Source organism: Candoia aspera, chromosome 2, assembly GCF_035149785.1.
Source record: "Candoia aspera isolate rCanAsp1 chromosome 2, rCanAsp1.hap2, whole genome shotgun sequence".
Lineage (NCBI taxonomy): Eukaryota > Metazoa > Chordata > Lepidosauria > Squamata > Boidae > Candoia > Candoia aspera.
The window spans coordinates 203945864-203969774 of NC_086154.1; the positions used below are offsets into that span (position 1 = coordinate 203945864).

The 23911-nt window shown below is 40.3% G+C and overlaps 1 protein-coding gene across 1 annotated transcript in view; it reads left to right on the forward strand.

Annotated features, from left to right (window-relative positions):
• LRRC2 (leucine rich repeat containing 2) overlaps nucleotides 1-23911 on the forward strand; it is a 91665-nt gene that overhangs the window by 13065 nt on the left and 54689 nt on the right. Inside the window, exons 3-4 of the mRNA XM_063295226.1 lie at nucleotides 16155-16356; nucleotides 18658-18814. Coding sequence (XP_063151296.1) covers nucleotides 16155-16356; nucleotides 18658-18814 — 359 coding nt within the window. The remainder of the gene's footprint in view (nucleotides 1-16154; nucleotides 16357-18657; nucleotides 18815-23911) is intronic.

Genomic DNA, 23911 nt, shown 5'->3' on the forward strand with positions numbered 1-23911 from the left:
CCCTTCGAACAGTCACTCATGCCCTTGTTATCTCCCATATAGACTACTGCAATGCGCTCTACATGGGGCTACCCTTGAAGAGTATCTGGAAGCTTCAGCTGGTTCAGAATGTGGCTGCGCAGGCTATTTTTGGCACCCCTAGAAGGGCACACATAACCCCTCTGCTACGCGAGCTGCATCGGATACCAGTTTGCTTCCGGGTCCAATTCAAGATGTTGGTTATCATCTATAAAGCCCTACATGGCATGGGACCCGGTTACCTGAGGGACCGCCTCTTCCCTGTTTCAGCAGCCCGTCCCACTCGATCGTGCAGGGAGGGCATGCTATGGACCCTGTTGATAAGAGAACTCCATCTGGCGGGGTCCAGGAGGCAGGCCTTCTCTGCAGTAGCAACTGCCCTCTGGAACATCTTGCCCCTGGAGGTGAGATTAGCCCCATCACTCCTAGCCTTCTGGAGAAAGTTGAAGACCTGGCTCTGCCACCGGGCTTGGGGCAGGGAGGAGAATAGTCATACTTGGGGCTGGCTAGTAACTTGAAGTGCCCCTCCTATACAACAGCTGAATGAGACCATAGCCATCTGGATTTTATTATAGTTGGTAGCTCTGCAAAATTTTAATGTGTTTTATATTGAAATTTTATTGTGTATTTATTGTTTTATATTGTAAACCACTCGGAGGAGATGGGCGGTGACAAATTTGACAAATAAATAAATAAATTGATTGATTGATTGATTGATATTAACCTTTTGCAGGATCAAAACCATCTTTTGTCAAAATGACAAAAGCATTGCTGTGATGGTATGGTGCAAGCTCCACCCTTTCATACGTGTCTGCTATGTCACAATGCACATACAAATGGAGAGGCGCTTATAGTGTGATGCTGTTTTTGCCATTTGCTCCCTTGATCCCCTTTGATATGAAAGTGTCTAAAAGTATTATCTTTTTCTATTTGGCATCCAAATGTTTGATTACTTGTGTTGGGCTTGTAATATTTTACATTTCCCTTGAAGAGTTTATCAGTCAGTTGTAATTTGCAAAGGTTTCCACTGAAGACAGTTTCTAAGCTGGATAAATGTTCTGCCCCAGAAGGCACTATAGCATTAACCTTGATTACTTTTGCCTTTTCTGATTGCTGTCAAGGCTGGTAAGATAAAACTTGTCTAGAAATGTTACCAATACAGACAACCTGTTCTAAATTTTTGCATGACATTTTTTTTTAAATACATAAATATATTAGCAGTTAGCATGCTGCAAACAAGAGCAAATGAAAGGAAACTGATTAAAGGAAACAGTAGAAAACATAAACATCTAAAATCAATTATCCAATAAATGTACAGCAGCATTTTAAATCATAATGTGATGTACTATTGTCATGTTTGTATTTTATGTCTGTTTTGAGGCATAGCCCTCAAAGGTTGGCTTACTTAACAAAAAAAATAAACACACACTGAAAAACAGAATGCTAAGATTTGTGGTTGTAATTCTGTTTAAGATTAAACTGAAGGGATGTCATGCCAAAGAAAGATTTCCTTGTTTTAAACATAGTTCACAATGTATATAATTCTGAATATTTGTAACTGAGTGCCAAAACAAAATTACATATGTAGCAATTAGGTGGCTCTTCGAATTGGCTACTGATATGTTTTGCCTACCTTCCAATATGTAGTCTCTTATCCCACTGATTTTTTAATATAAACTTATTTAGAGCACTGTGGCCACATATCTGTGGGTAGTTGTAAAGCTGGCACATTATGCTCAATGTATTATTTTTCCAAAATGGTAAATGTGTGTTGTTATGAGACATCCTTCCCCAATCCAAATGGCAATCCACATGCTTGTGCTATGCTCCCATCATCCCATCCTTGGTCAGGGCTGATGGTTTTCCTGCTGGTTTGAGAAATTATTTATGTGCTTTGCAGACAAGGTAGACAGGACTTCCTATTGAGAAAACAACATTTATTATTACTTTGTTAAATTTATGTAGCTAGGCTATTTGTAAAATTAGGGAAAACAAATAAAATGTCATAAGAAGCTCAGAAGAGAAGCTGCTGCTTGGTCGCCATCTTAGCTCTGCCTAGTTAAATTTATGTACCATTCTTTTCTCCCAGAGGACGAAGGGGCTTAGATGAAGGTCTACCTTAAATTTATCTTCACAATAGTGAGCCTGTGAAGTAGATTGGCCTGGAAGAGAGTGACTGGCCCAAAGTCACCAGTGAATCTCTATATCTGACACTGGACTTGAACCTGGCTTTTCCTGGTCTCAGACTGACACCGTAACCACATTGACTCTTTTTAGGGAACATTAATGGTAGGTTTTACTATAGCAGTAAGAAGAGATATCACTTGCGACATGCCCAGTGATTTTATAACTTCCTTTGTTTTGCAGTTGGAGCTAGATATTTACTACTGTCTCTCCCCACTCCCTCATCAAGCCTCTAGCTGGAGATCCTAGAGTAAGCATGGTTGGGAGGGGAAATTGCAAGTGGTGTGATACTAGCCTGGAGTAGGTTCCTGGTTCCCTTCAAATGTTTTGAATTACTCCTCCTACAAAGTCCAGAGAGTTTGGGTAAGATTGAGGATTTATGGGAACTGCAGTCCCAAATTTTTAAAAGGTGCTATGTAAGGTTAGCATCAGAACTACACCAGAACTACTGGCACTGAGTGAGCTCTTAATTAAACGATGTATGTGCTTGAAGACCTTGAAGTAATCTATTGAAGAGTATCAGTGTTCATACTGTATTTTTATTTTATAACATTTTCACAGATGAAACAAGAACATGTTTGAGCGCCAAAAACACCTTTAGTCAACACCAAGAATCATTGACAATGTGCTCCCTCCCTTTTTATACTCTGCTGTGCAGGAAACCATGTAATCTGAAAGACCTGCTCCTTCATGTAAAGGGTATGAAACAGGCAGAAGTGATTCAGATGCATTCAGCACATGCTCTGTAATTATTAATTTGATTTGACATATTCACAATTTGCTGTACTGCTAATAAAAATATCCTACTTGTGAATTTGGTTGCAAAGCAAGCTTTTACAGCATTAGTTTATTCCATTGTTTGCTCATTTAAAGAATCTTAGAATTCTAATAAGTTATATCTTTGGAAAGTATTGTTTGTTTTTACAAGATGGCAGCAGCAGCCAGACATTCTTACCTCTTTTCATTTTGCATTATTTATGGTTCTCTGTTGTGCCTCATACTATTTGCTTAATTGCAAAGGAGAGTGAGAAACTTTCTCTCCCTGACAACATGGGATTTGGAGTGCTAATAGGCACCAGCAGCTTTATAAAAGGGAAAGAAAAAGACATAGAACCAGGCCTGGTTCTCCACATCATCTTAAACCATCTAAGCAACTGAAAATTAATGAGTGATTAACAGCAAAGGAACATGTAAGTAACCTAAATGGCTTAAGTGATTCTAATGTTTGGAATCTTGCTAATAGAGTTAAGATATTGCAGCAAGAACCTCTCTCTAATATGCCTGATAATTTACATTCCCCTTTATCTTCTTTAAATCAGGAATATTTTTGAAATAATGATTTATGTATCTGTATGGGTACTGGATTCTCTAAGGAACAAGCTAAAGAACTATATAAAACACTTCAAAAGGGAAAAATCTACCTTACAAGAACTCCATAAAAAGATTTGGTGGCTGAACAATGCCTTTTAACTGCTGGAACTGTGACAGATATGTTTGAGCAAATGGCAATAATCAGTAGGAAAGTAGATGAGCTGAAATATGTATTTGACAGTTTTGGTAAGCCACATAATGAAGAGCTAAACTGGCCCCCAAATATAAAAATTCAACACCCTGGAATGTGCAATTGGTCTTAAGCAAGTGGAGTGGTTGCCAAACTGGAAAGGTAAGAAAAGAGTTTTGCTAATGATTGTACATGGGCTGTAAGCCTACTGAGTTATGTTGCAGAAGATATTATTGGCAACTTTTGATATCTTTCCAAAGTGCATGTTCAAAGAAAAAATAAAAGTCAAGTGACTCTTCCAAGCAAGGGAAAAAGCACCAATTCTGAGCTCTAATTATAATCATTTAATGCTTCCTGGAATGTTAGGCATGGACAGCCATCCAAGTACTCCCCATCATCTATGATTGTGTTGGAACAGGAGCTAGATGCCCCCACTAGCAACCAAAGGGAGTCATGCTTGGGCCCATTTGAACACAACTACTTAAATCCTTCGTCTTTATGTGAAGGAAGGAACAAGTGGACATTTTAGGAAAGACTGATGAATCCAGAGAAGGTATCTATGCAATATGAAAGGCAATTGAACCCCTGTGTGATTATTTGCCACGGAAGGATAAAGAAAATACAGCTGGTCACATAAAATAACAGGCCATTTCCAGTCAATTAGAACCTGCATTTCCCTCAATAACCAAGATCTTAAACATAGCAGCAATCAGGAGGTGCAAGTTTACATTCAGCCCCAAAGCAAGGAGCAGCAAAAAGACATTTTGTTGGAAATAAAATGCGATATAGAAAGGGAGAATTCAGATGGATTAATAAAAGAAAAATGGAATCAAGATGTCCTGAAGAGGAGCTTACTGATTTTATTTTAGCCCCACATCAGAGGAAACATGAAAGAAGTTGTCTGGAGATCATCCCTGTGTCAAATTCTGTGTCAAATACAACATGGAAGTCTCTGTGGCTGAAATAGGGATGGAACAAGTAACACCAATCCCTAGGGATATAACCACTCATTCTGGGCAAGGGAGGTCCCCTTACATCCAAGCCCCATCTGTTCATAGTCAGCAGATCATGACTGACCTTTCTACCAACCAGAAGTCTTGTCTAAAGAGTCCTCCTTAACAAATTATCTGAGTGTGCCCATTAATTGACAATGAAAACATTTCAGGAACTGACCATGGTCTGCCAAGGACACAGAGCTTGACAGTTATACTGTACAATCTCTCAAAGCTATTAAATCAAGAAAGCGGGGGGGGGGGGGGAGTAAGTGGAGGATTATGTATTTGGTCTCAAGATTGTATCATTGGTGACTACATTGAAATTCCATATAGCCCATTTGCTATGGCTGTAAGTTTCTAACTTAGATTTTGCCATATTATAATTATGAATATTAATCTTTCTTCTCAGCCATTACAAAAACATATGAAAGAAAAAGGTATGAATTAGAAATGTATGTAGCATCTTTAATAGAACAGACCCTGGTGATACTAGCTGGAGACTTTAATACCAGGATTGTTACAAATGATTGTGTGCTTTATGAATATTATAACTCTTACCTTGTTTTGAATCCAGACAGATAATCCAGTCCCCTCTCTAACATGTAACTGCAGAGATAGAGGAGTTAATTTTGCAGAATGATGCTTGACTCAATTAGTTGATATCTTAGATTTGTTAATCTTGAATAGTACCTGGGAGAATAATACATCTGGATATGATATCTTCTGGGAGTGAGTTTCCCATGGAATGAGAAATATGATCTTAATTTCAGAGTTGGATTGGTGATCACTTGACTCAAAATTTACATTTGGTTTTAAATGGGCATAATATATAGTGTATACTTAAAAATCCTATTGCACTGAATAGTCATCAAACTTTGAAATACATTTCTGTAAAATGGTCTGAGAAGGTGGAAAGAACACTGCAATTTATATATAAATCTGGCAATGGATATAGTTTGTACAATTCTTTAATTAATTAAAGTCCCCTTAGTACTATTACTACTAATATGTAAAATTAAATGGGCTCTAGCAAAAGAATATCCAAAGTATCCTTTGATGAGGAATGTGCAAAAGCAAAGGACTTCTTAGTTGAAAATTACAATTAATATTAGAATAATGGCTGCCATTACTCATGAGCAAAAGAAGAAGTATAAAGCTTTGTTGAAAAAGAAAAAAAAAGGAAAGCTTAGAGAAATCATTGGAGAAAACTCATCTAGTCTTCCAAATCTGATGACCATGTTACGTTTTGAAATATTGTATCTGGACATATGAGAGGTGTTGAATCAAAATCACAACTCCCATTTCTGCCTCCACAGGGGAAGTTCCAACCTAAAGAGGCACAGGAGGACCTCCCAGATATTGGTCACCTGTTGTTGTTTATTCGTTTAGTCGCTTCCGACTCTTCGTGACTTCATGGACCAGCCCACGCCAGAGCTTCCTGTCGGTCGTCAACACCCCCAGCTCCCTCAGGGACGAGTCCGTCACCTCTAGAATATCATCCATCCACCTTGCCCTTGGTCGGCCCCTCTTCCTTTTGCCCTCCACTCTCCCGAGCATCAGCATCTTCTCCAAGGTGTCCTGTCTTCTCATTATGTGGCCAAAGTATTTCAGTTTGGCCTTTAATATCATTCCCTCAAGTGAGCAGTCTGGCTTTATTTCCTGGAGGATGGACTGGTTTGATCTTCGTGCAGTCCAAGGCACTCTCAGAATTTTCCTCCAACACCACAGTTCAAAAGCATCGATCTTCCTTCGCTCAGCCTTTCTTATGGTCCAGCTCTCGCAGCCATATGTTACTACGGGGAACACCATTGCTTTAACTATGCGGGCCTTTGTTGTCAGTGTGATGTCTCTGCTCTTAACTATTTTATCGAGATTTGTCATTGCTCTTCTTCCAAGGATTAAGCGTCTTCTGATTTCCTGACTGCAGTCAGCATCTGCAGTAATCTTCGCACCTAGGAATACAAAGTCTTTCACTGCTTCTACATTTTCTCCCTCTATTTGCCAGTTATCAATCAAGCTGGTTGCCATAATCTTGGTTTTTTTGAGGTTTAGCTGCAAACCAGCTTTTGCACTTTCTTCTTTCACCTTCATCATAAGGCTCCTCAGTTCCTCTTCGCTTTCAGCCATCAAAGTGGTATCATCTGCATATCTGAGATTGTTAATGTTTCTTCCAGAGATTTTAACTCCAGCCTTGGATTCCTCAAGGCCAGCTTGTCGCATGATGTGTTCTGCATACAAGTTGAATAGGTAGGGTGAGAGGATACAGCCCTGCCGTACTCCTTTCCCAATCGTAAACCAGTCTATTGTTCCGTGATCTGTTCTTACTGTTGCTACTTGGTCGTTATACAGATTCTTCAGGAGGCAGACAAGATGACTTGGTATCCCCATGCCACTAAGAACTTGCCACAATTTGTTCTGGTCCACACAGTCAAAGGCTTTAGAATAGTCAATAAAACAGAAATAGATGTTTTTCTGAAACTCCCTGGCTTTTTCCATTATCCAGCGGATATTGGCAATTTGGTCTCTAGTTCCTCTGCCTTTTCTAAACCCAGCTTGTACATCTGGCAATTCTCGCTCCATGAACTGCTGAAGTCTACCTTGCAGGATCTTGAACATTACCTTACTGGCATGTGAAATGAGTGCCACTGTTCGATAGTTTGAACATTCTTTAGTGTTTCTCTTTTTTGGTATGGGGATATAAGTTGATTTTTTCCAGTCTGATGGCCATTCTTGTGTTTTCCAAATTTGCTGGCATATAGCATGCATTACCTTGACAGCATCATCTTGCAAGATTTTGAACAGTTCAGCTGGGATGCCGTCGTCTCCTGCTGCCTTGTTATTAGCAATGCTTCTTAAGGCCCACTCAACCTCACTCTTCAGGATGTCTGGCTCTAGCTCACTGACCACACCATCAAAGCTATCCCCGATATTGTTATCCTTCCTATACAGGTCTTCTGTATATTCTTGCCACCTTTTCTTGATCTCTTCTTCTTCTGTTAGGTCCTTGCCATCTTTGTTTTTGATCATACCCATTTTTGCTTGGAATTTACCTCCAATGTTTCTAATTTTCTGGAAGAGGTCTCTTATCCTTCCTATTCTATTGTCTTCTTCCACTTCCGCGCATTGCTTGTTTAAAAATAATTCCTTATCTCTTCTGGCTAACCTCTGGAATTTTGCATTTAATTGGGCATATCTCCCCCTATCACTGTTGCCTTTTGCTTTCCTTCTTTCTTGGGCTACTTCTAGTGTCTCAGCAGACAGCCATTTTGCCTTCTTGGTTTTCTCTTTCTTTGGGATGTATTTTGTTGCTGCCTCCTGAACAATGCTGCAAACTTCTGTCCAGAGTTCTTCCGGGACCCTATCTACTAAGTCCAGTCCCTTAAATCTATTCTTCACCTCCACTGCATATTCCTTAGGAATATTAGTGAGCTCATATCTAGCTGATCTGTGGGTCTTCCCTAATCTCTTTAGTCTGATCCTAAATTGTGCAAGAAGAAGTTCGTGATCTGAACTACAGTCAGCTCCAGGCCTTGTTTTTACCGACTGTACAGATGTCCGCCACCTTTGGCTGCAAAGGATGTAATCAATCTGATTTCGGTGTTGTCCATCTGGTGAAGTCCATGTATAAAGCCGTCTCTTAGGTTGTTGGAAGAGAGTGTTTGTTATGCAGAGTGAATTGTCTTGGCAAAATTCTATCAGCCTATGTCCTGCTTCATTTTGTTCTCCCAGGCCATACTTACCTGTAATTCGAGGTGTCATTTGACTGCCCACCTTAGCATTCCAGTCTCCTGTGATGAAAATAACATCTCTTTTAGGCGTGTTGTCCAGTAGGTGCTGCAGATCCTCATAGAACTGCTCTACTTCAGCTTCTTCAGCATTTGTGGTTGGGGCGTATATTTGGATCACTGTGATGTTAGATGGCTTGCCCTGAATTCGAATTGAGATCATTCTGTCGTTTTTTGGGTTGTATCCAAGCACTGCTTTAGCCACTTTACTATTAATTATGAAGGCTACTCCATTTCTTCTGTGGTCCTCTTGTCCACAGTAGTAGATCTGGTGGTCATTTGATGTGAAGTGGCCCATTCCAGTCCATTTCAGTTCACTGACGCCCAGAATGTCTATCTTTAATCTTGACATCTCACCAATAACCACATCCAATTTGCCCTGGCTCATAGATCTTACATTCCAGGTTCCAATGGTGTGTTGATCCTTAGAACATCGGATTCGCCGTTCACCACCAGCACCGTCGGCCGCTAGCCGTCCTTTCGGCTTTGAGCTAGCTGCGTCATCACGTCTGGGGCTAGTTGAGCTCATCCTCTGTTCCTCCCCAGTAGCATTTTGACCATCTTCCGACCTGGGGGTCTCACCTTCCGATGGTATACCGACATATCTCTGGTTGTACTGATCCATTTAGTTTTCACGGCAAGAATACTGGGCTGGGTTGCCATTACCTTCCCCAGGGATCGCATTTAGTCTGACCTCTCTGTCATGACCTTCCCGTCTTGGGTGGCCCTTCACGGTTTAGCTCATGGCATCATTGAGGTGCTCAAGCTCCAGCACCACGACAAGGTAACGATCCTTTGCTGAAGTGGTCACCTGTTACCCCAGCTGAAACTGCTAAGCTAATATCACAACTGAAGAAGGGAAAACCCCATAAAGGAATAGTATCCCAACTGAGCTCTGAAACGCAAATATTGACTGGTTGACACCCTTTTAGTGGTTTTGTTCATGGCCATAACCTTCACCCTGAAAAATCCCACCAAATAGAATAACGCTGTTATTGACCCCATATTTAAAAAAGGAGACAGGTCTGATCCCTCTAATGATTTTCTGATTGGTTCTTAAGTATTATAAATAAACTTTATGCTAGATACTTATTTTGGAATCCAGTGGAGTTGAAGGAACAGGAAAGCATACTTGCTGAGGAACAGGCTGAGTTTAGGATAGGGACATCAACTAGGACTAGTGTTTGGTTTTATGACATCTCACTAAAAAATACCTATCAGTCCCCAGAGGAGCCTATCTATGGCACTCATTAACTTCAAAAGAGCTTTGCAAAAAAATGCAGACTCATACATTTCTAATTCATGCCTCTGTCTCAGCCTACCATCTGGAACAGCATCACCTGGAGATATGTATGGTTCCTATCCTTCAGATGTTTCAGAAGTCTCTTAAGATTTGGCTCTGTTCCCAGGCCTGGAGTTAGGGTGTTCGTGGAGTCCCTGGCAATTTTTTTCCTCAATGTCATTTATGTGGTTTTATCTGGGCAGTCATGTTCCTTTTTAAATTAAGTATTCTTTTAAATATTGTAAGCTTCCCTGAGTCTTTTTGGAGTTGGCAACCTCAAAATCCATCAAACAAACAAAACAATTTATGAACAATTTAGAGATGTCATCTTGAATAGACATTTTATAGCACTAATTAAAAGGTTGTATGAAAATGCATTGATTATGTACCATCAAGATAATGTTGACTCTAAATGACCACATGGATAGACCATCTTCAGGATGATCTGTCCCCAGCTTGGGCCTCCGGCTTAGTCTTCCAATAGTGCACCCATCTCTTCTGTAACTGGATGCATCCATCCTGCTGCTGGTCATCCTCCTCTTTTCCCTTCCACTTTTCCCTTCCACTTTTCCCAGTAATGCAGACTTCTCAAGAGAGCTGGATCCTCAAATGGATCCTCAGATGTGTCCAAATATGATAATTTGAGCCCATTATTTAACATTCAATCTTAAATCTTTGTTGATACACCCCTTTACTGATACACCCCCTCCTCAAGAAACCCTACTGTGCTGAGTAATTTCTGTCCTGTCTCCCACCTCCCCATTTTGGGGAAGGTGGTTGAGAAAGTGGTGGTGTTGCAACTCCAGAGGATTCTGGATGAAACAGATTATCTAGACCCCTTCAGTCAGGTTTCAGGCCAGGATATGGGACAGAGACTGCATTAGTCACACTTATGGATGATTTCTGGTGAGAGTGGGATGGAGGGAGTGCATCCATCCTGGCTCTTCTTAACCTCTCAGTGGCTTTCGATACCATCAACCATGGTATCCGTTTGGGTCAGCTAAGGGAGTTGGGGGTGGGTGGCGTAGTCTTACGCTGGTTCACCTCCTTCCTCCGGGGCCAGTCCCAATTGTTGGTGATAGGAGATGAGAGATCCGACCCTTGGCCCCTCTTGTACGGGGTCCTGCAGGGCTCTGTTCTTTCCCTTCTCCTATTTAACATCTACATGAAACCACTGGGTGAGATCATCCATCACCACAGGATGAGATATCATCACTATGCTGATGATACTCAGTTATATATCTCCATCCCGGGTGAGGTAGGTGATGTGGTGGCTGCCCTCTCTCAGTCCCTGGGGGCTGTGGGGGTCTGGATGGGGAATAACAGGCTTCAGCTGAACCCTGGTAAGATGGAGTGGCTGAGGGACCGTCTCATCCCCCTAACATCGACCTGTCCCACCTGGTCATGCAGAGAGGGCATGCTACAAACCCCACCGGTAAGGGAATTCCACCTGGTGGGGTCCAGGACATGGGCCTTCTCTGCAGTGGTGCCCACCCTCTGGAACATTCTGACCCCAGAGGTGAGGCAGGCCCCTTCACTCCCGGCCTTCTGGAAGTACTTGAAAACCTGGTTCTGCCGCCACGCATGGGGTGGGAGGGGCACCAGTTCTTCTTGGGGGTGGCTAGTACCATAGATCTCTCCCAATGAATAAGTTCCTCACCTCTTGGATTTTATATCTATTTTATCTTTATTTATTGGTTTGTTATATTGTAATTTATGCTTTTAATTTTTGATTTTATTGTAAACCGCCCAGAGTCCCCCTTTTGGGAGAGATGGGTGGTAATAGAAATTCAATAAACAAACAAACAAACAAACAAATGGCAGAAGCTATCCACCCCTTCGGTATCTTCACTGTCAATTCTAAAGCTAGTGGCTATATCTATCAACATTATTTTGATCTTCTTTATATTTAATCTTAGTCCCCTTTTTTCAGTTTGCTTCTTGACTTTCATTACTAGAGCTTGCAGATCATTTGCACTTTCAGCTATCAGCATCGTGCAAGTTATTGATGTTTCTTTCTCCAATTTTAAAAACAGTCTTATCTTATTCTAGTCCAGCCTCCCTCATTATATGTTCAGCATATGGGATGAATAAATAAGGGGAGAGTATACAGCCTTACCTCACTCCTTTGCTGACCTGGAACAGGTCTGTTTTGCCATGTTCTTTCCTGACTGTGGCTTCCTGTCCTGTGTATCGGTTTCACACGAAGATAATGAGATGTTCTGGGATTCCTAGTTTTCTAAGTAAGTTCTACAGCTTGACATGATTGACAAATTCAAGGCCTTTCTATAATCAGCGAAGCACATACTGACTTCTTTTTGGTATTATAGGTAGTTCTCACTTAACAGTGGCAATTGGGACTGCAATTTCCACCACTAAGTGATACGGTCATAAAACATCATGTCTAGTGCTGTGCCACGTAGCAATAGAAATCCCAGCACTCCCAGTTGCTTTTGTTAAACAAATCACTACAGGTCATTAAGCAAGGATGTAATGTGATCTCCATTTGGGACCTTCTGCCAGTTTCCCCATTGACTTTGCTTGTAGGAAGCTGGAAAAGAAGGTTGTAAATGGTGACCATGTGACCGTGGGATGCTGTGACGGCTGTAAGTACAAGGACCAGTCATAACTACCACTTGTTCAGTGCCATTGCAAGTTCGAACAGTCACTGAACGAGTATTCATTAAATGAAGACCACCTGTATTTGGCTTTCTCAGTTATCTGTTGTGCATAAACAATTATGTCTCTTGAATCTTGGCCTTTTCCAAAACCAGCTTGAGCATTTCCCTTTCTGTGTAGGTGCTGAAAACTACAGAGATGACTTTGGACAAGGTATGCAGCAGCAATTAGCAAAACATATTTTAAACACTGGACAGGAACAGAATATGAGAAAGAAACTTAAATTATCTCCACTTTAAATCTCTTTGGCATAAGAGGGAAGGATAGAAAATGCTGTCAGACTTTCAAGAATCTGTTTCTATAGTCTGTATCAATAGAGTTCCAGTAAATCTGTTTCCTGACTGGTCTACTCCAAAAGGCTGACAGTAGGGCTCTAACCTGTGTTAGATAATCTTACACATTATTTTTCTAGCATTTGAAATTAAGGCTATTATATGATAATTTACACCAGGGGTTGACAACCTTCTTCTCCATAGGGGCCAGAGGCCATGTTTCCCCCATTTCTTCCTCCTCCTCCATCTTGTAGCTTGCTCTCATTCTTGCCAGCACCAAGTGGGAGACCTGTTGGTCTGCCTGAACCAAGTTGGCTGCTGAAGCCATCATCAAAATGGCTGCCCAAGGAGGCCGCTCATGCTCACGAGAACAGCTAAATGGACAGCCACTGTCTCCCTCTTTCTCACAGATTGGGTGAATATATTTCTTTTTGGGACTATGGTCTTGATGATTTTGGGTGGCAGGCCACATTTGCCACAGGCTGTCAATTGCTCATTCCTGGTTTACACACTCTGTTAAGACTCCTTTCACTGGTGTTGGTATGTAGACTTCTCCCAATCTGTTGGCCTCTGTGGCATTCTCCAGATTTGCTAACATAATTTGATTAGAACCTTTACTATTCTTCTTTTATTGCTTGCTAAATTTTTATAGATATTCTATCAGTTACTGACTTAGTAATGATTGATGCTGATCTAAGTTCATCTTCTAGTACTAATAATTCTTGTAAATGGAAAACATCTTCTAAGGCATCTTCAATTTTGACATCTTTACCATACAATATTTCAGCATACTCCTTCTATCTTTCTGTGGTCTTCTTGGATGTCCATTGGCATCACTTAGCAAACCAATTTGTGTTTGGAACGAGCTTTCTCCTATGTTGTTCCACGGCTGTGGAACTCATATCCTTGGGCAACTCTGCTTGGCCTCTTCCTCAACATTTATAAAATCAGTAAAAACCCACCTCTTTGGCCAGGCTTTTAACTGTTACTTGATGTTAGTATTGATAGTAATGCTAATTTATATTTTTTTTAACTGTCTAGAATAGGTTTTTGATCTTAAAATTGTGTTAGTCTCCTCAGCTATTTCTCAGAGGAGAAAAAGAGGACTAAAAATAATAAAATAATATTTTGCACATAACTGTCCTTTACTGACTGTGAGATAGATGTGTTAGTAAGCTGGCTATGTATTTCCATACACATTTGTCTATAGCTTGTGATGAGAGCTGGTTTGGTGTAGTGGTTAAGGAATCTGGCTAAAAACCAGGAGATCATGAGTTCTGGCCCTGCCATAGGCATGAAGTGAACTGGGTGACCTTGGGCCAGTTGTTCTTTCTTAGCCATAGGAAGAAGGCAGTGACAACCATTTCCAAAATCTTGCCAAGGAAACAGGCAAGGGACTTGTCCAGGCAGTCACCAGGAGTCAACACTGACTTGAAGGTGCACACATACAAACATACAAAAAAAGCTTGTCATAATTCTTGGAAACCCTGATCAGTTTCCACTATCAACACAAATGCAGCTGGCAGGAATGTCAGACTGGGCCTTTCTGGTGACAGCATCCCAATTGTAGAACTCTTTTCTAAGGAAGTTACTTTAATCCTATGCTTTAATTGTGTATCCATCTGACTAAGTTGAACTATTGCTAAGGCTTTATTTTTGCAGACCACTGGGGATGGGGGCTATCTATCTATCTATCTATCTATCTATCTATCTATCTATCATTCCATTTATATGACCACCCACTCCCCAAGGTGACTCTGGGCAGCAAACTTAGTTAAAAACATCCGTGTAATAGTAGAAGAAAGAAATATGAACATGAATATAACCTAAACAAAAAAGCAAACGAGAATGGCAACTGAGGAAAAACCCGTCCTTAATAAATAATGCCACACAGGCTCAACTAACTTCCCAGCTCCCATGACTGGGAGAATAGCCGGATCTTGAAGGCTGAAAAATCCATTGTGTCAGTTTCTTAAAAACCCATTGAGTCAGTTTTTAAGGGCTGAAATACATGAAATTTCAGGCAAATGTGGGACTAATTCAGTTTCCTGTGACTGCTTTATGATCTTGGTTTGGTTCTGTCCACTTCTCTAAGCGTTGCTGGATTTTGAATGGAGTTCCTGCTTGTTCTGTTTGTTCAAATGTATATTTGCATGTGAGTGTTGTTAATATTTTCTCCATGAAGTCTACCTCCCACCCATTCATTCTCCAGAGTAGTAAGTACTTCAACGATCTTTGCAATTTGCTAGCAATTGTGGCTTATGAACAGCTTATGAAGAATGCTTGACTCTCTTGAGCCTATTTTTATTCAGCAATACTAGAAGGACATTTGATCACTTATCTCAGTAATGTCTGTGTGACCTCGCCACCATTGTCCTGCTTATGCGAATTCCCTTTTGCTCTATGACCTTTACATTAGTCACTCTGCAAAGTCACTCTCAGCAAGTTATATTGCAAAGGTGACCTTTGGCTCTTATTATTGAGAATTGCTGCTGCAACATCACTTTTTTTTTTGCTGTCAAAGTGCTGTGGTAGAAACAGGAAAGAAAAGTAGGTACAAGAATAGCAGCCTAGTCTTATCTGCTGCTTTAACTTGTATGGCAGAAACTGGAATGCACTACTACAAGGTCATTTTTCATGATAATGTGACTCCAGCTTCATGTTTAAATGACTTTGAGGCCCCTAAGAAATGTTTAGAAAATGTTCCAGCTTGCCTTTAGATTTTTGGTTTAGTCCTTGGAACAGAAAGGCAATCTAATGAAGAAAGAAATAATCTTCATATGTTTACCTATAACTGACAGTTCTTTCATTCACATTGGTACTGCACATATCAAGATAAAATTGGTTTGGGAAGAAATAAAGATAAGGAGGGATAGCTTAGAAAACAATTTTCTAATTCAGTCCCAGAGATGGATGAAAGGCAAGAACCAATCACCCACTGACATCAGTATAATTCAACTTTCTTAACCTGGTGCCCTGCAGATGTATGGACTTTCAGAATTCCCAACCCACAAATTCATCAATGAGAATCTAGGAGTTACACCTAGCTTGGGGAACACTAAGATAATTTTTGACTAGTGTGGCAGACTGGTTCAGTGTGCGTAGGATTATACCTTAAGTATCCGAAGTGTACTGGAATTTCTCAGGAACATATGGCACCTTCTTAATGCCAGTTTATATGAATGTCTCTGGCACAAGTGATGACCCCATGGATCTTTTTTCTTTAGCCAATCAGTGTAACCATGATGATCATCTTTCTGACTGTCTCTTATGCACAGGAGCTCTCCCTTCCCTGCCTTTACACCACCTCTTTAGCAGCAGAACTGATACACATTCCTTTGAGTGCTTAATGAGCCTTTCTTGGTGAATTTGATATAATTGCAGATTTGGGGGGGAGGAAGGAAGAAAATGAAAATGCTTTCATTTGTACTTTTTCAGGATAAGGCAAGAATGGGATATTATGCTTGAGTGCAGAAGAAAAGGCATTGCACAGGCTGTGTATTTGAATAATGGTTTCATAGATACTAACAAAATTTTGGATAAAATTGAAAAGAACTCACCACTGACTAAGAAGATTGCCTTGTTGAATGAGAAAGAAAGAAGCAAATTTATTTTTCAACTTTCAGGAGAACACTGGACAGTAAGTATATTATCTGAGTTACTATTTCCTTATTATATCCTTATGTCCACTGAATTGGACAGATTTAAGTTTGTCTGAACCTTGCTAGTCATTAATTTTGCCTCCACTCCCCTTCTTTCTTTGTATAAATGACAAAGCATATATTTTATTTTAGTAGGTGCATGTCAGAATATTGAAAAAAAAAAGCTTGATTTTTCTGCATCAGGTTGTCCATGTTGGCAAGGAGTTCTTGGAAAGAGTAGTAGGTCATCAGATTTGGAAAAGACTTGGCAAAGCAGCAATACTCCAAATTCTTCTGATAGAGATTTTTTTTTAAATTCTTTCCAGATATCTTCACTACATGATACTCCAGCTCCTTAATATTTTCCATCTTATCTTTAGCAACCCAACAACCATTGCAGTGATTTATTCTCATATCAGTGATACCACCAGGGAAAGAGAGAGGTTGATGCCATGGCTGCTACTTGCACCAGGAAGACTGACATTCCTAGAAACTGGATCACACTGTACTGTATTTCTAACAATTGCTCAGTAGCTCAAAAGTAGCAATGCTACAATGGTTCCTTTGTTGCTAAAAGTAACGTGTGTAACATTCCACACATTTGGCATGCCATCTGACATTTTGGAACAGCAGCAGGGTCCTAGCAGCTGTTAATACTTCCTCTATCCCTATACATATTCTTTTCTTTCTGGCCAAGCATCCTAAGCAGGGCCAGGCAGCTGGATCTCATGTAGTATTCCCAACATGGCATCCTTCAGGGTAGGTGGGAGGTATTGTGGGATGTTAAAATTTATCCCTGATAAGTTGGCTTGATGTGCTTTTCATTGGGCATCAGGTTACATGAAGTTTGGATATCGTACAAATTTGTGGATGGTTGCCTCATTGACAGTGGAGAGCAATTGATTAGTTTCCTGTTGGTATCTGTGTATTGAAGGTTACTGAGGAACATGCGGGGGGATTGAAAAGCAAAGCCAAAAGGAAGTATGTTTCAGTTCCTATCACAAATAAACCTAGATCAAGGTTTATATGCCCAGAACTAAAATGATTGATTGATTGATTGACTGACTGACTGACTGACTGACTGATTGATGGGTGTATACCCTGAAAAATTATATTTATTTCTATGGCAGTCAGCAAGAATCTGGAAAGGCATTTAAAATAATGTTTCTAATAACCTCTACACAGATCTCCCTTCTTTCCTCCCTCCCTTTCGTTATTTACATTATAACTGTTGAGGGTTTGTTGCTTGATTTTGTTTTGTTTTGTTTCTGTGCACTCCGAGGGAATATTATGTCCACAAAGCCATTTCAATTAATGTTATCTAATTAGCTGAAAAAAAAAGAGACATAGGCAAGCCCACCAACAAGGCGTTAGTCTCAATTTTGGAGATAGAGCACAAACTGATATTGTAAGATTATAACTCCATATCTTTTAGCTCTGCTTCCTTAATTTCTTTTCAAAGATTATTGTTAACTTAAATGCTTATCAAGTTAAAGTGAAGCTGTTAGAATAGAACTGGATACAGTAATTTATGCTGAAATATTCCAACAGCAAAAGACAGGAGCATATTCATATGCTAAAAAAGAAGACTTGTGGATATAATTTCTTATTAAAAATATAGTTCAATTCTGTAAGGTGAAAGCAATTTTGTAAGTCTGTATTTTAAGTTTGTCAGGATAAATTCCTCAGAACAGTTCACGGAAAAGCTGAGACTGAATGTCCTTGTTAAAAATGGAAGTGTCTTAAGGGTCAATAAGACAGAACAGAGGACATCTATATTTTGATTTTTAATTTCTTTTAAAAAGAAGATCCAGGGTCCATACTGGATTAGATGGGCAATATTTGTCTTGCACTGTTCTTCCTGATATAAATTCCCTCTCCCAGCTGCTATATGCCCATTTAAGGAAAATGTATATCTACTTGCTTGCTTTCATTGCAGGCAATAGCAGATCTTTGCTGGAGGAAATCCTGCACCCAAAATGTTTAACCCTTCCCCCTTTGTTAGTGGTCATGATGATTCTTCTTAAAGAAACATAAAGATGGGACAGCTCTCCAATCACATATCTCCAATGTCTCTAACGCACCTCTAATTTCCCTTTTGAATAATAGCACAGCAAATACATGACAGAGTGAATTAGACCATCATTAATATGTTAAAAGGAAGAGCAGTACTTCTTGCACTGAAATGTCATTCATAGCCAGTGACTGTGGTTAAGTTCAAATGGCTTTGTGAGGGATTGGTAGGCAGAAATGCTGCTGTTGTGAAAGATTCCTTAATGTCCCAAATCTTCTCTTCTTAGGAATTCCCCGATTCGCTGAAAGAGAAAACATACCTAAAAGAATGGCACATAAACAATACTAAGATCTCAAGCATTCCAAGTTACATTGCCTTGTTTCAGGAACTGAGAATTCTTGAATTATCCAGTAACCAGATTACAGATCTCCCTGTTGAAATTGGTAGGTGTCTTTTTTCCTTAGACAGTTACATCTGTTCATTTTATCACATTCAATAAGGAATTTTTAAAAAAGTAACCTGGGGATATGTTTCATAAACACATATTTTCACATATGGTAAGATAACCTTCACCATCCTGGCATCCTATGCATGTGGCGGCCGCAACTCCCGGAATCCCCAGCCCCCAGGATTTTTGTATGGGTCCCAGTCTGGGGGAAGGGCTGAATGGGAGCGTTATGATTCACAAGAGGAGAACGAGGTTGATGCTTCTACATTACAGCTATCTACTCTTTTATAATTGATCCATCAGAGCAGGGGTGGGAGCCTGAAGCTAAGATTTACTGAAATGATAAATCCTTCAGGCTTCTTCTGAAATAGATATGGGACTCTTCCTCATGGCTAAATTAAAGTGCCAACTTTCTGTGACTGAGCTGGCAGAAAACTATCCTGGTGTAACAATTGATGAGTTGACTCCTATCCTGCCCAGGCACGAAGCTGGCAAATGATGCTGTTCTTATTTACCGTGCACAGGGCACATTAAAGAAAGTAATTGGTAGATTGTCCCAGCTTTCTTTTCTTCCCTTTCCACCAAATCTCACCTGCTGACAGGAAAATATCCACCAACAGAGAACCAGAGAGGTGGCCTTGAATATTCAGAAACCATTATGTAACCAAAAGGGAGAGAAGCATTCCTTAAGTCCTGGGAAGGGAGATATGTACAGTATATACGTATGTATGTATGTATGTATGTATGTATGTATGTATGTATGTATTATTCCACCTTTTAAAATATATAACTCAAGGGGGCGAATGTGCCTAATACTCCTGCCTCTTATTTTCCCCACAACAACAACCCTGTGAAGTAGGCTGGGCTGAGAGAGAACGACTGGCCCAAAGTCACCCAGCACATTTTCATGCCTAAGGCAGGCCAATACCTTAATCACTACACCAAACTGGCTCTCTTAGTATTCTCTTTCTCTCTCTCCCTCTTGCTCTCTCTTCTAAGTATTCTCAGTATTAAGAAGAGACTCAGGTTAGCCCCTTCCTGACTCACTGGGGAATAAGAGGGAGGGGAGGAAAAACACAAGCAGATTTACAAGATTCTGTAGTTACAGCCTATCTCAATAAGATATATTTCTGCTCTTCCTGTGGAGTTGATTTTGGGGTCTGGTCTACCTCATGGGACTGACCCTCCCCTTAAAGTAGGCTAGACCTGAGGGAGGAAGTGAGTTTTGGTAGCTAGCTAGAGCAGCAGGTTTAAGCATCAATCAAAGCTTATACTGGTTTTGGGGAAGTGTGCAGCCACTGCTGGTCAGCTGCTAGTCAAGCTGATCCAGATCTCTGAGCCAGGGATTGGCTTAGAGACCTGGGAGTTATAGGGGGAGAACCCAGTTTGAAAGAACCAGACTTTCTTGCACCGTGAAGCAGAATGGGTCTTGAGGAGAGTGCCAAAAGGGACTTGAAGGCAAAGGGAATGCTGCATCAGCCTAACATGGCTGGGATAATCTCACCCCCTGAGGGTCACCTAATTATGAAGCACATTAGATACAGGTTCAGCAGCCCTGCCATGGCATGTCAGTTGTTGAAAAGGGAGACTCTACTTCAGCATGAGAACAGATGGACAACTTTAAGCCACCTTATATGTGGGCTGGGGATGAGATGAAGGCAACATCATGAAGACATGGCAGAAAAGAAAGGTTGCTATGGCACGTTCATCCTGTGATTTGAGCAAGTGGGGAAATACCCATAATTACACTAGTTAAAATCAGACATGTACAGTAGTTGAGAAGTCAGTGAGAGGAGTACTTCCCTCTGTGACTTTCAAGAACTATCGATTCCTGAAGACTTTTGTATGGGGAGGAGATAGGAACAAAGAACTCTAATATCAAGGACATTAATCTAGAGCTAGTAGGAATCAGGAGATGCCCTCAGGATTTAAAGACCCAAAATATAGGTGAGTAAAACATCATGCTGCATAAGCATCTCTCTTTCTGAATGCGTGCACACACACACACACACAGACCCTTTCTGCTATGAATAACTTGAATAACTTCCATTAGTAAAATTGGGGAGCACGTTTTTAAGGGTTGAAGCATCTTGGATTAAACAAAACTCTCTAAATATATAAAGTAGCATGTAGTCCTCCAATTTGCTGTTCCAAAGCCTCCAAAAAATCAACACTTTTTCATGAAGCTATCCTGAGGACTTTAAAATGGTACTAATTGAAGTGAATATTTGTAGCTCAGGGTTGAACTGTGGAGTCCTTGGTACTCTCTGAGTCTTGTTTTCTTGCAGATGTTTCATTGCCAGACTAGGCAACATCTTCAGTGCAAACAGGGAGTGGGTCTTGCTCTCTGTTTATATACCATGGTTTGTCCAGCTTGTCTTGGGGGAGGTGTTCTCTCTTTGGGAGTTCCTTGACTGGGCTGTTGTTTGCTGCTGGGTTGATTGGCTGAGTTAATAGTTCCTTGATTAGGGTGTATTGTGCTGTTTAATTGTTCATCTGGTGTTAATCCTAGTGTTAGTCTTTGCATATCTGGGTGTTGATTGCTGGCAGGTGGTGTACTGGTCTTTTGGCTTTTCTATTGTCTCTTTTGAATGGTATGTAAATGCTGTTTACCTCTATGTGTCTGTTGATGGCTGCTTTGTCTGAGTGCCAAGCTTCCAGGAATTCTCTGGTATTTTTGGATTTGGCTTGGTTTAGGATGCTCACAGTTTCCCAGTTGAAAGTATGGTTAAGTCTGTCCATGTGTTGTGAGATTAAGGAGTTTTCCTCGTGTCTTCTGACTGTCAGTTGGTGTTCATGGATGTGCTCTGCTAGTCTTCTGCCTGTCTGTCCTACATAGTGACTGTTACAGTCTTTGCACTGTATGTTGTAGATAACTGCTGTTTTTTTTTCTTGGGTTGTTGGGTCTTTTGGGTTACTTAATATGTTTTGAAGAGTTTTAGTTGGTTTATGTGGTACAGTGATGCCGTGTGGTTGTAACAGTGGTTGTAACAGTCTGTTGGTGGTTTCTGAGATGTTTCTGATGTATGGCAGTGTTATCCTTTTCATAGCTTCTGTTGGTTGGGTTGTAGTGGGTTGGGTGGTAAGACACTTTTTGATAAAGTTGGGGGGGGTATCATTTTGCTGGAAGATGCTGTATAGGTGATCTGTTTCCTTTTTCTGGTGTTCTGGGTTGCTGCAGTGCATTTGTACTCATCTGAATAATGTTCTTACGCAGCTTCTCCTGTGGGAGGTTGGGTTGTTGCTTTGGTAATGGGTAGCTTCCAGTAGACTTGTTAGTGTGGGTAGCTTCCGGTAGACTTGTGTTTCTAACTTGCCATCATTTCCTCTGCTGATGAGGATGTCCAGGAAGGTTAGTGTTTCTTATTTATTTATTTATTTATTTATCAATCAATCAATCAAATTTGGCCACCGCCCATCTCCCCCAAAAGAGGGACTCTGGGTGGTTTACAGTAAAATCAAGCAGGAAATATAAACATTAAAATCTCATAAAAACAGTTATTATCAAATACAGTAAATAAATAAATAGAATCCAAGAAAAGTATAAAAATCCAGGCTGGTGGGAGGGACTCTAGGGTACGAGCCACCCCCAAGAACGGTTTTCTTCTTCCCTTGTGAATTTTATTCCATTGGAGAGGTTGTTGATGGTTTCATGTGTCTCCTTCAGTTGTTCCTTTTTTCTTATGATGAAAGTGTCATCTACATACTGGATCCATACTTTGGGTTGTATATGTGGGAGTGCTATCTTTTCTAGACATGGCTAGATTTGGGTTGTTTATTCATTTAGTCACTTCCAACTCTTCGTGACTTCATGGACCAGCCCACGCCAGAGCTTCCTGTCGGTCCTCAACACCCCCAGCTCCCCCAGGGACGAATCCATCACCTCTAGAATATCATCTATCCATCTTGCCCTTGATCGGCCCCTCTTCCCTTCCACTCTCCCTAGCATCAGCATCTTCTCCAGGGTGTCCTGTCTTCTCATTATGTGGCCAAAGTACTTCAGTTTTGCCTTTAATATCATTCTCTCAAGTGAGCAGTCTGGTTTTATTTCCTGGAGTATGGACTGGTTTGATCTTCTTTACCTAGATTTGGGAGATTTTAGCTATTTCTAAAAAAATATGGTATAATAGTGGTAAATTGAAATAAAACTCTACCATTTTCTTTGTACTTTTGGAGGACTTTTTGAATAATGCAGATCTCTAAGGGTCTTTTTTCTCTTTGATTTCTGGTTACTAGTTTTAAAGTCTACTGCCAGTTTTGATCCCCAACTGTTAAAAAAACAGCAATGGATATAATTTATGTATGTCCAGTTTATTTTATAAAGATAATTGCCAACTAGCATTCATGTCTTATGAGCAGACTAGAAGCAAAACACATTAGAATAGCTTTAACAAGTACAAAAGCTGGAGTTTATGGGTATGAAACAAAAATTAAATTCCTCTCTTATTGGTATTTTTTAATCTTGAGGATGAAACAAAACAGGCTTAATTGATTTATGTATTCCACAAGGTGGCAGTGGAGAATAGGATAAAAATACAATCATTCACCAGATTAAATTCTATCTCAACTTGTCCTCCTCCTTCTGTTTAAAATCATACACATGGTAGAGGTTCATGTGGATGACTTGCCATGTAAAGGTGGGGAAAAAGGTAACTACATAAAAAGACTTCACTCTCATATTTTTCATCTCCTTGAAGAGTTTCTCAAAAATTGATAGTGGAGCTTATAGAAATTACTACAATGAACTACATTATTCCCAAATCAAATTGCTGTGTTTGCTAGAGAAGTATAAATTTCTGGAGTGGAAATACTTAAAGTTCTGCCAGCTTTTTCAATATCCCCTTCCTTCTCATTAAATGGAACTATTTTATGTGATGTAAAGTCAATGCCCAGAAGGTGGGCAAGGTTCAAGTAAGAGAATCTATTTTAGATAGAAGGGGTGTATCAATCTGGAGCAGCCATGACAAGTCATACATAAATGGCCTACAAAGCTACTGAGCAACTGTGGAAGTTTAATACTTGGAGGTTGAATAATGTTTCTTCCAGAGGTCTGATCTGCACATCACATTAAGCCAAAACCAAAACTCATTAT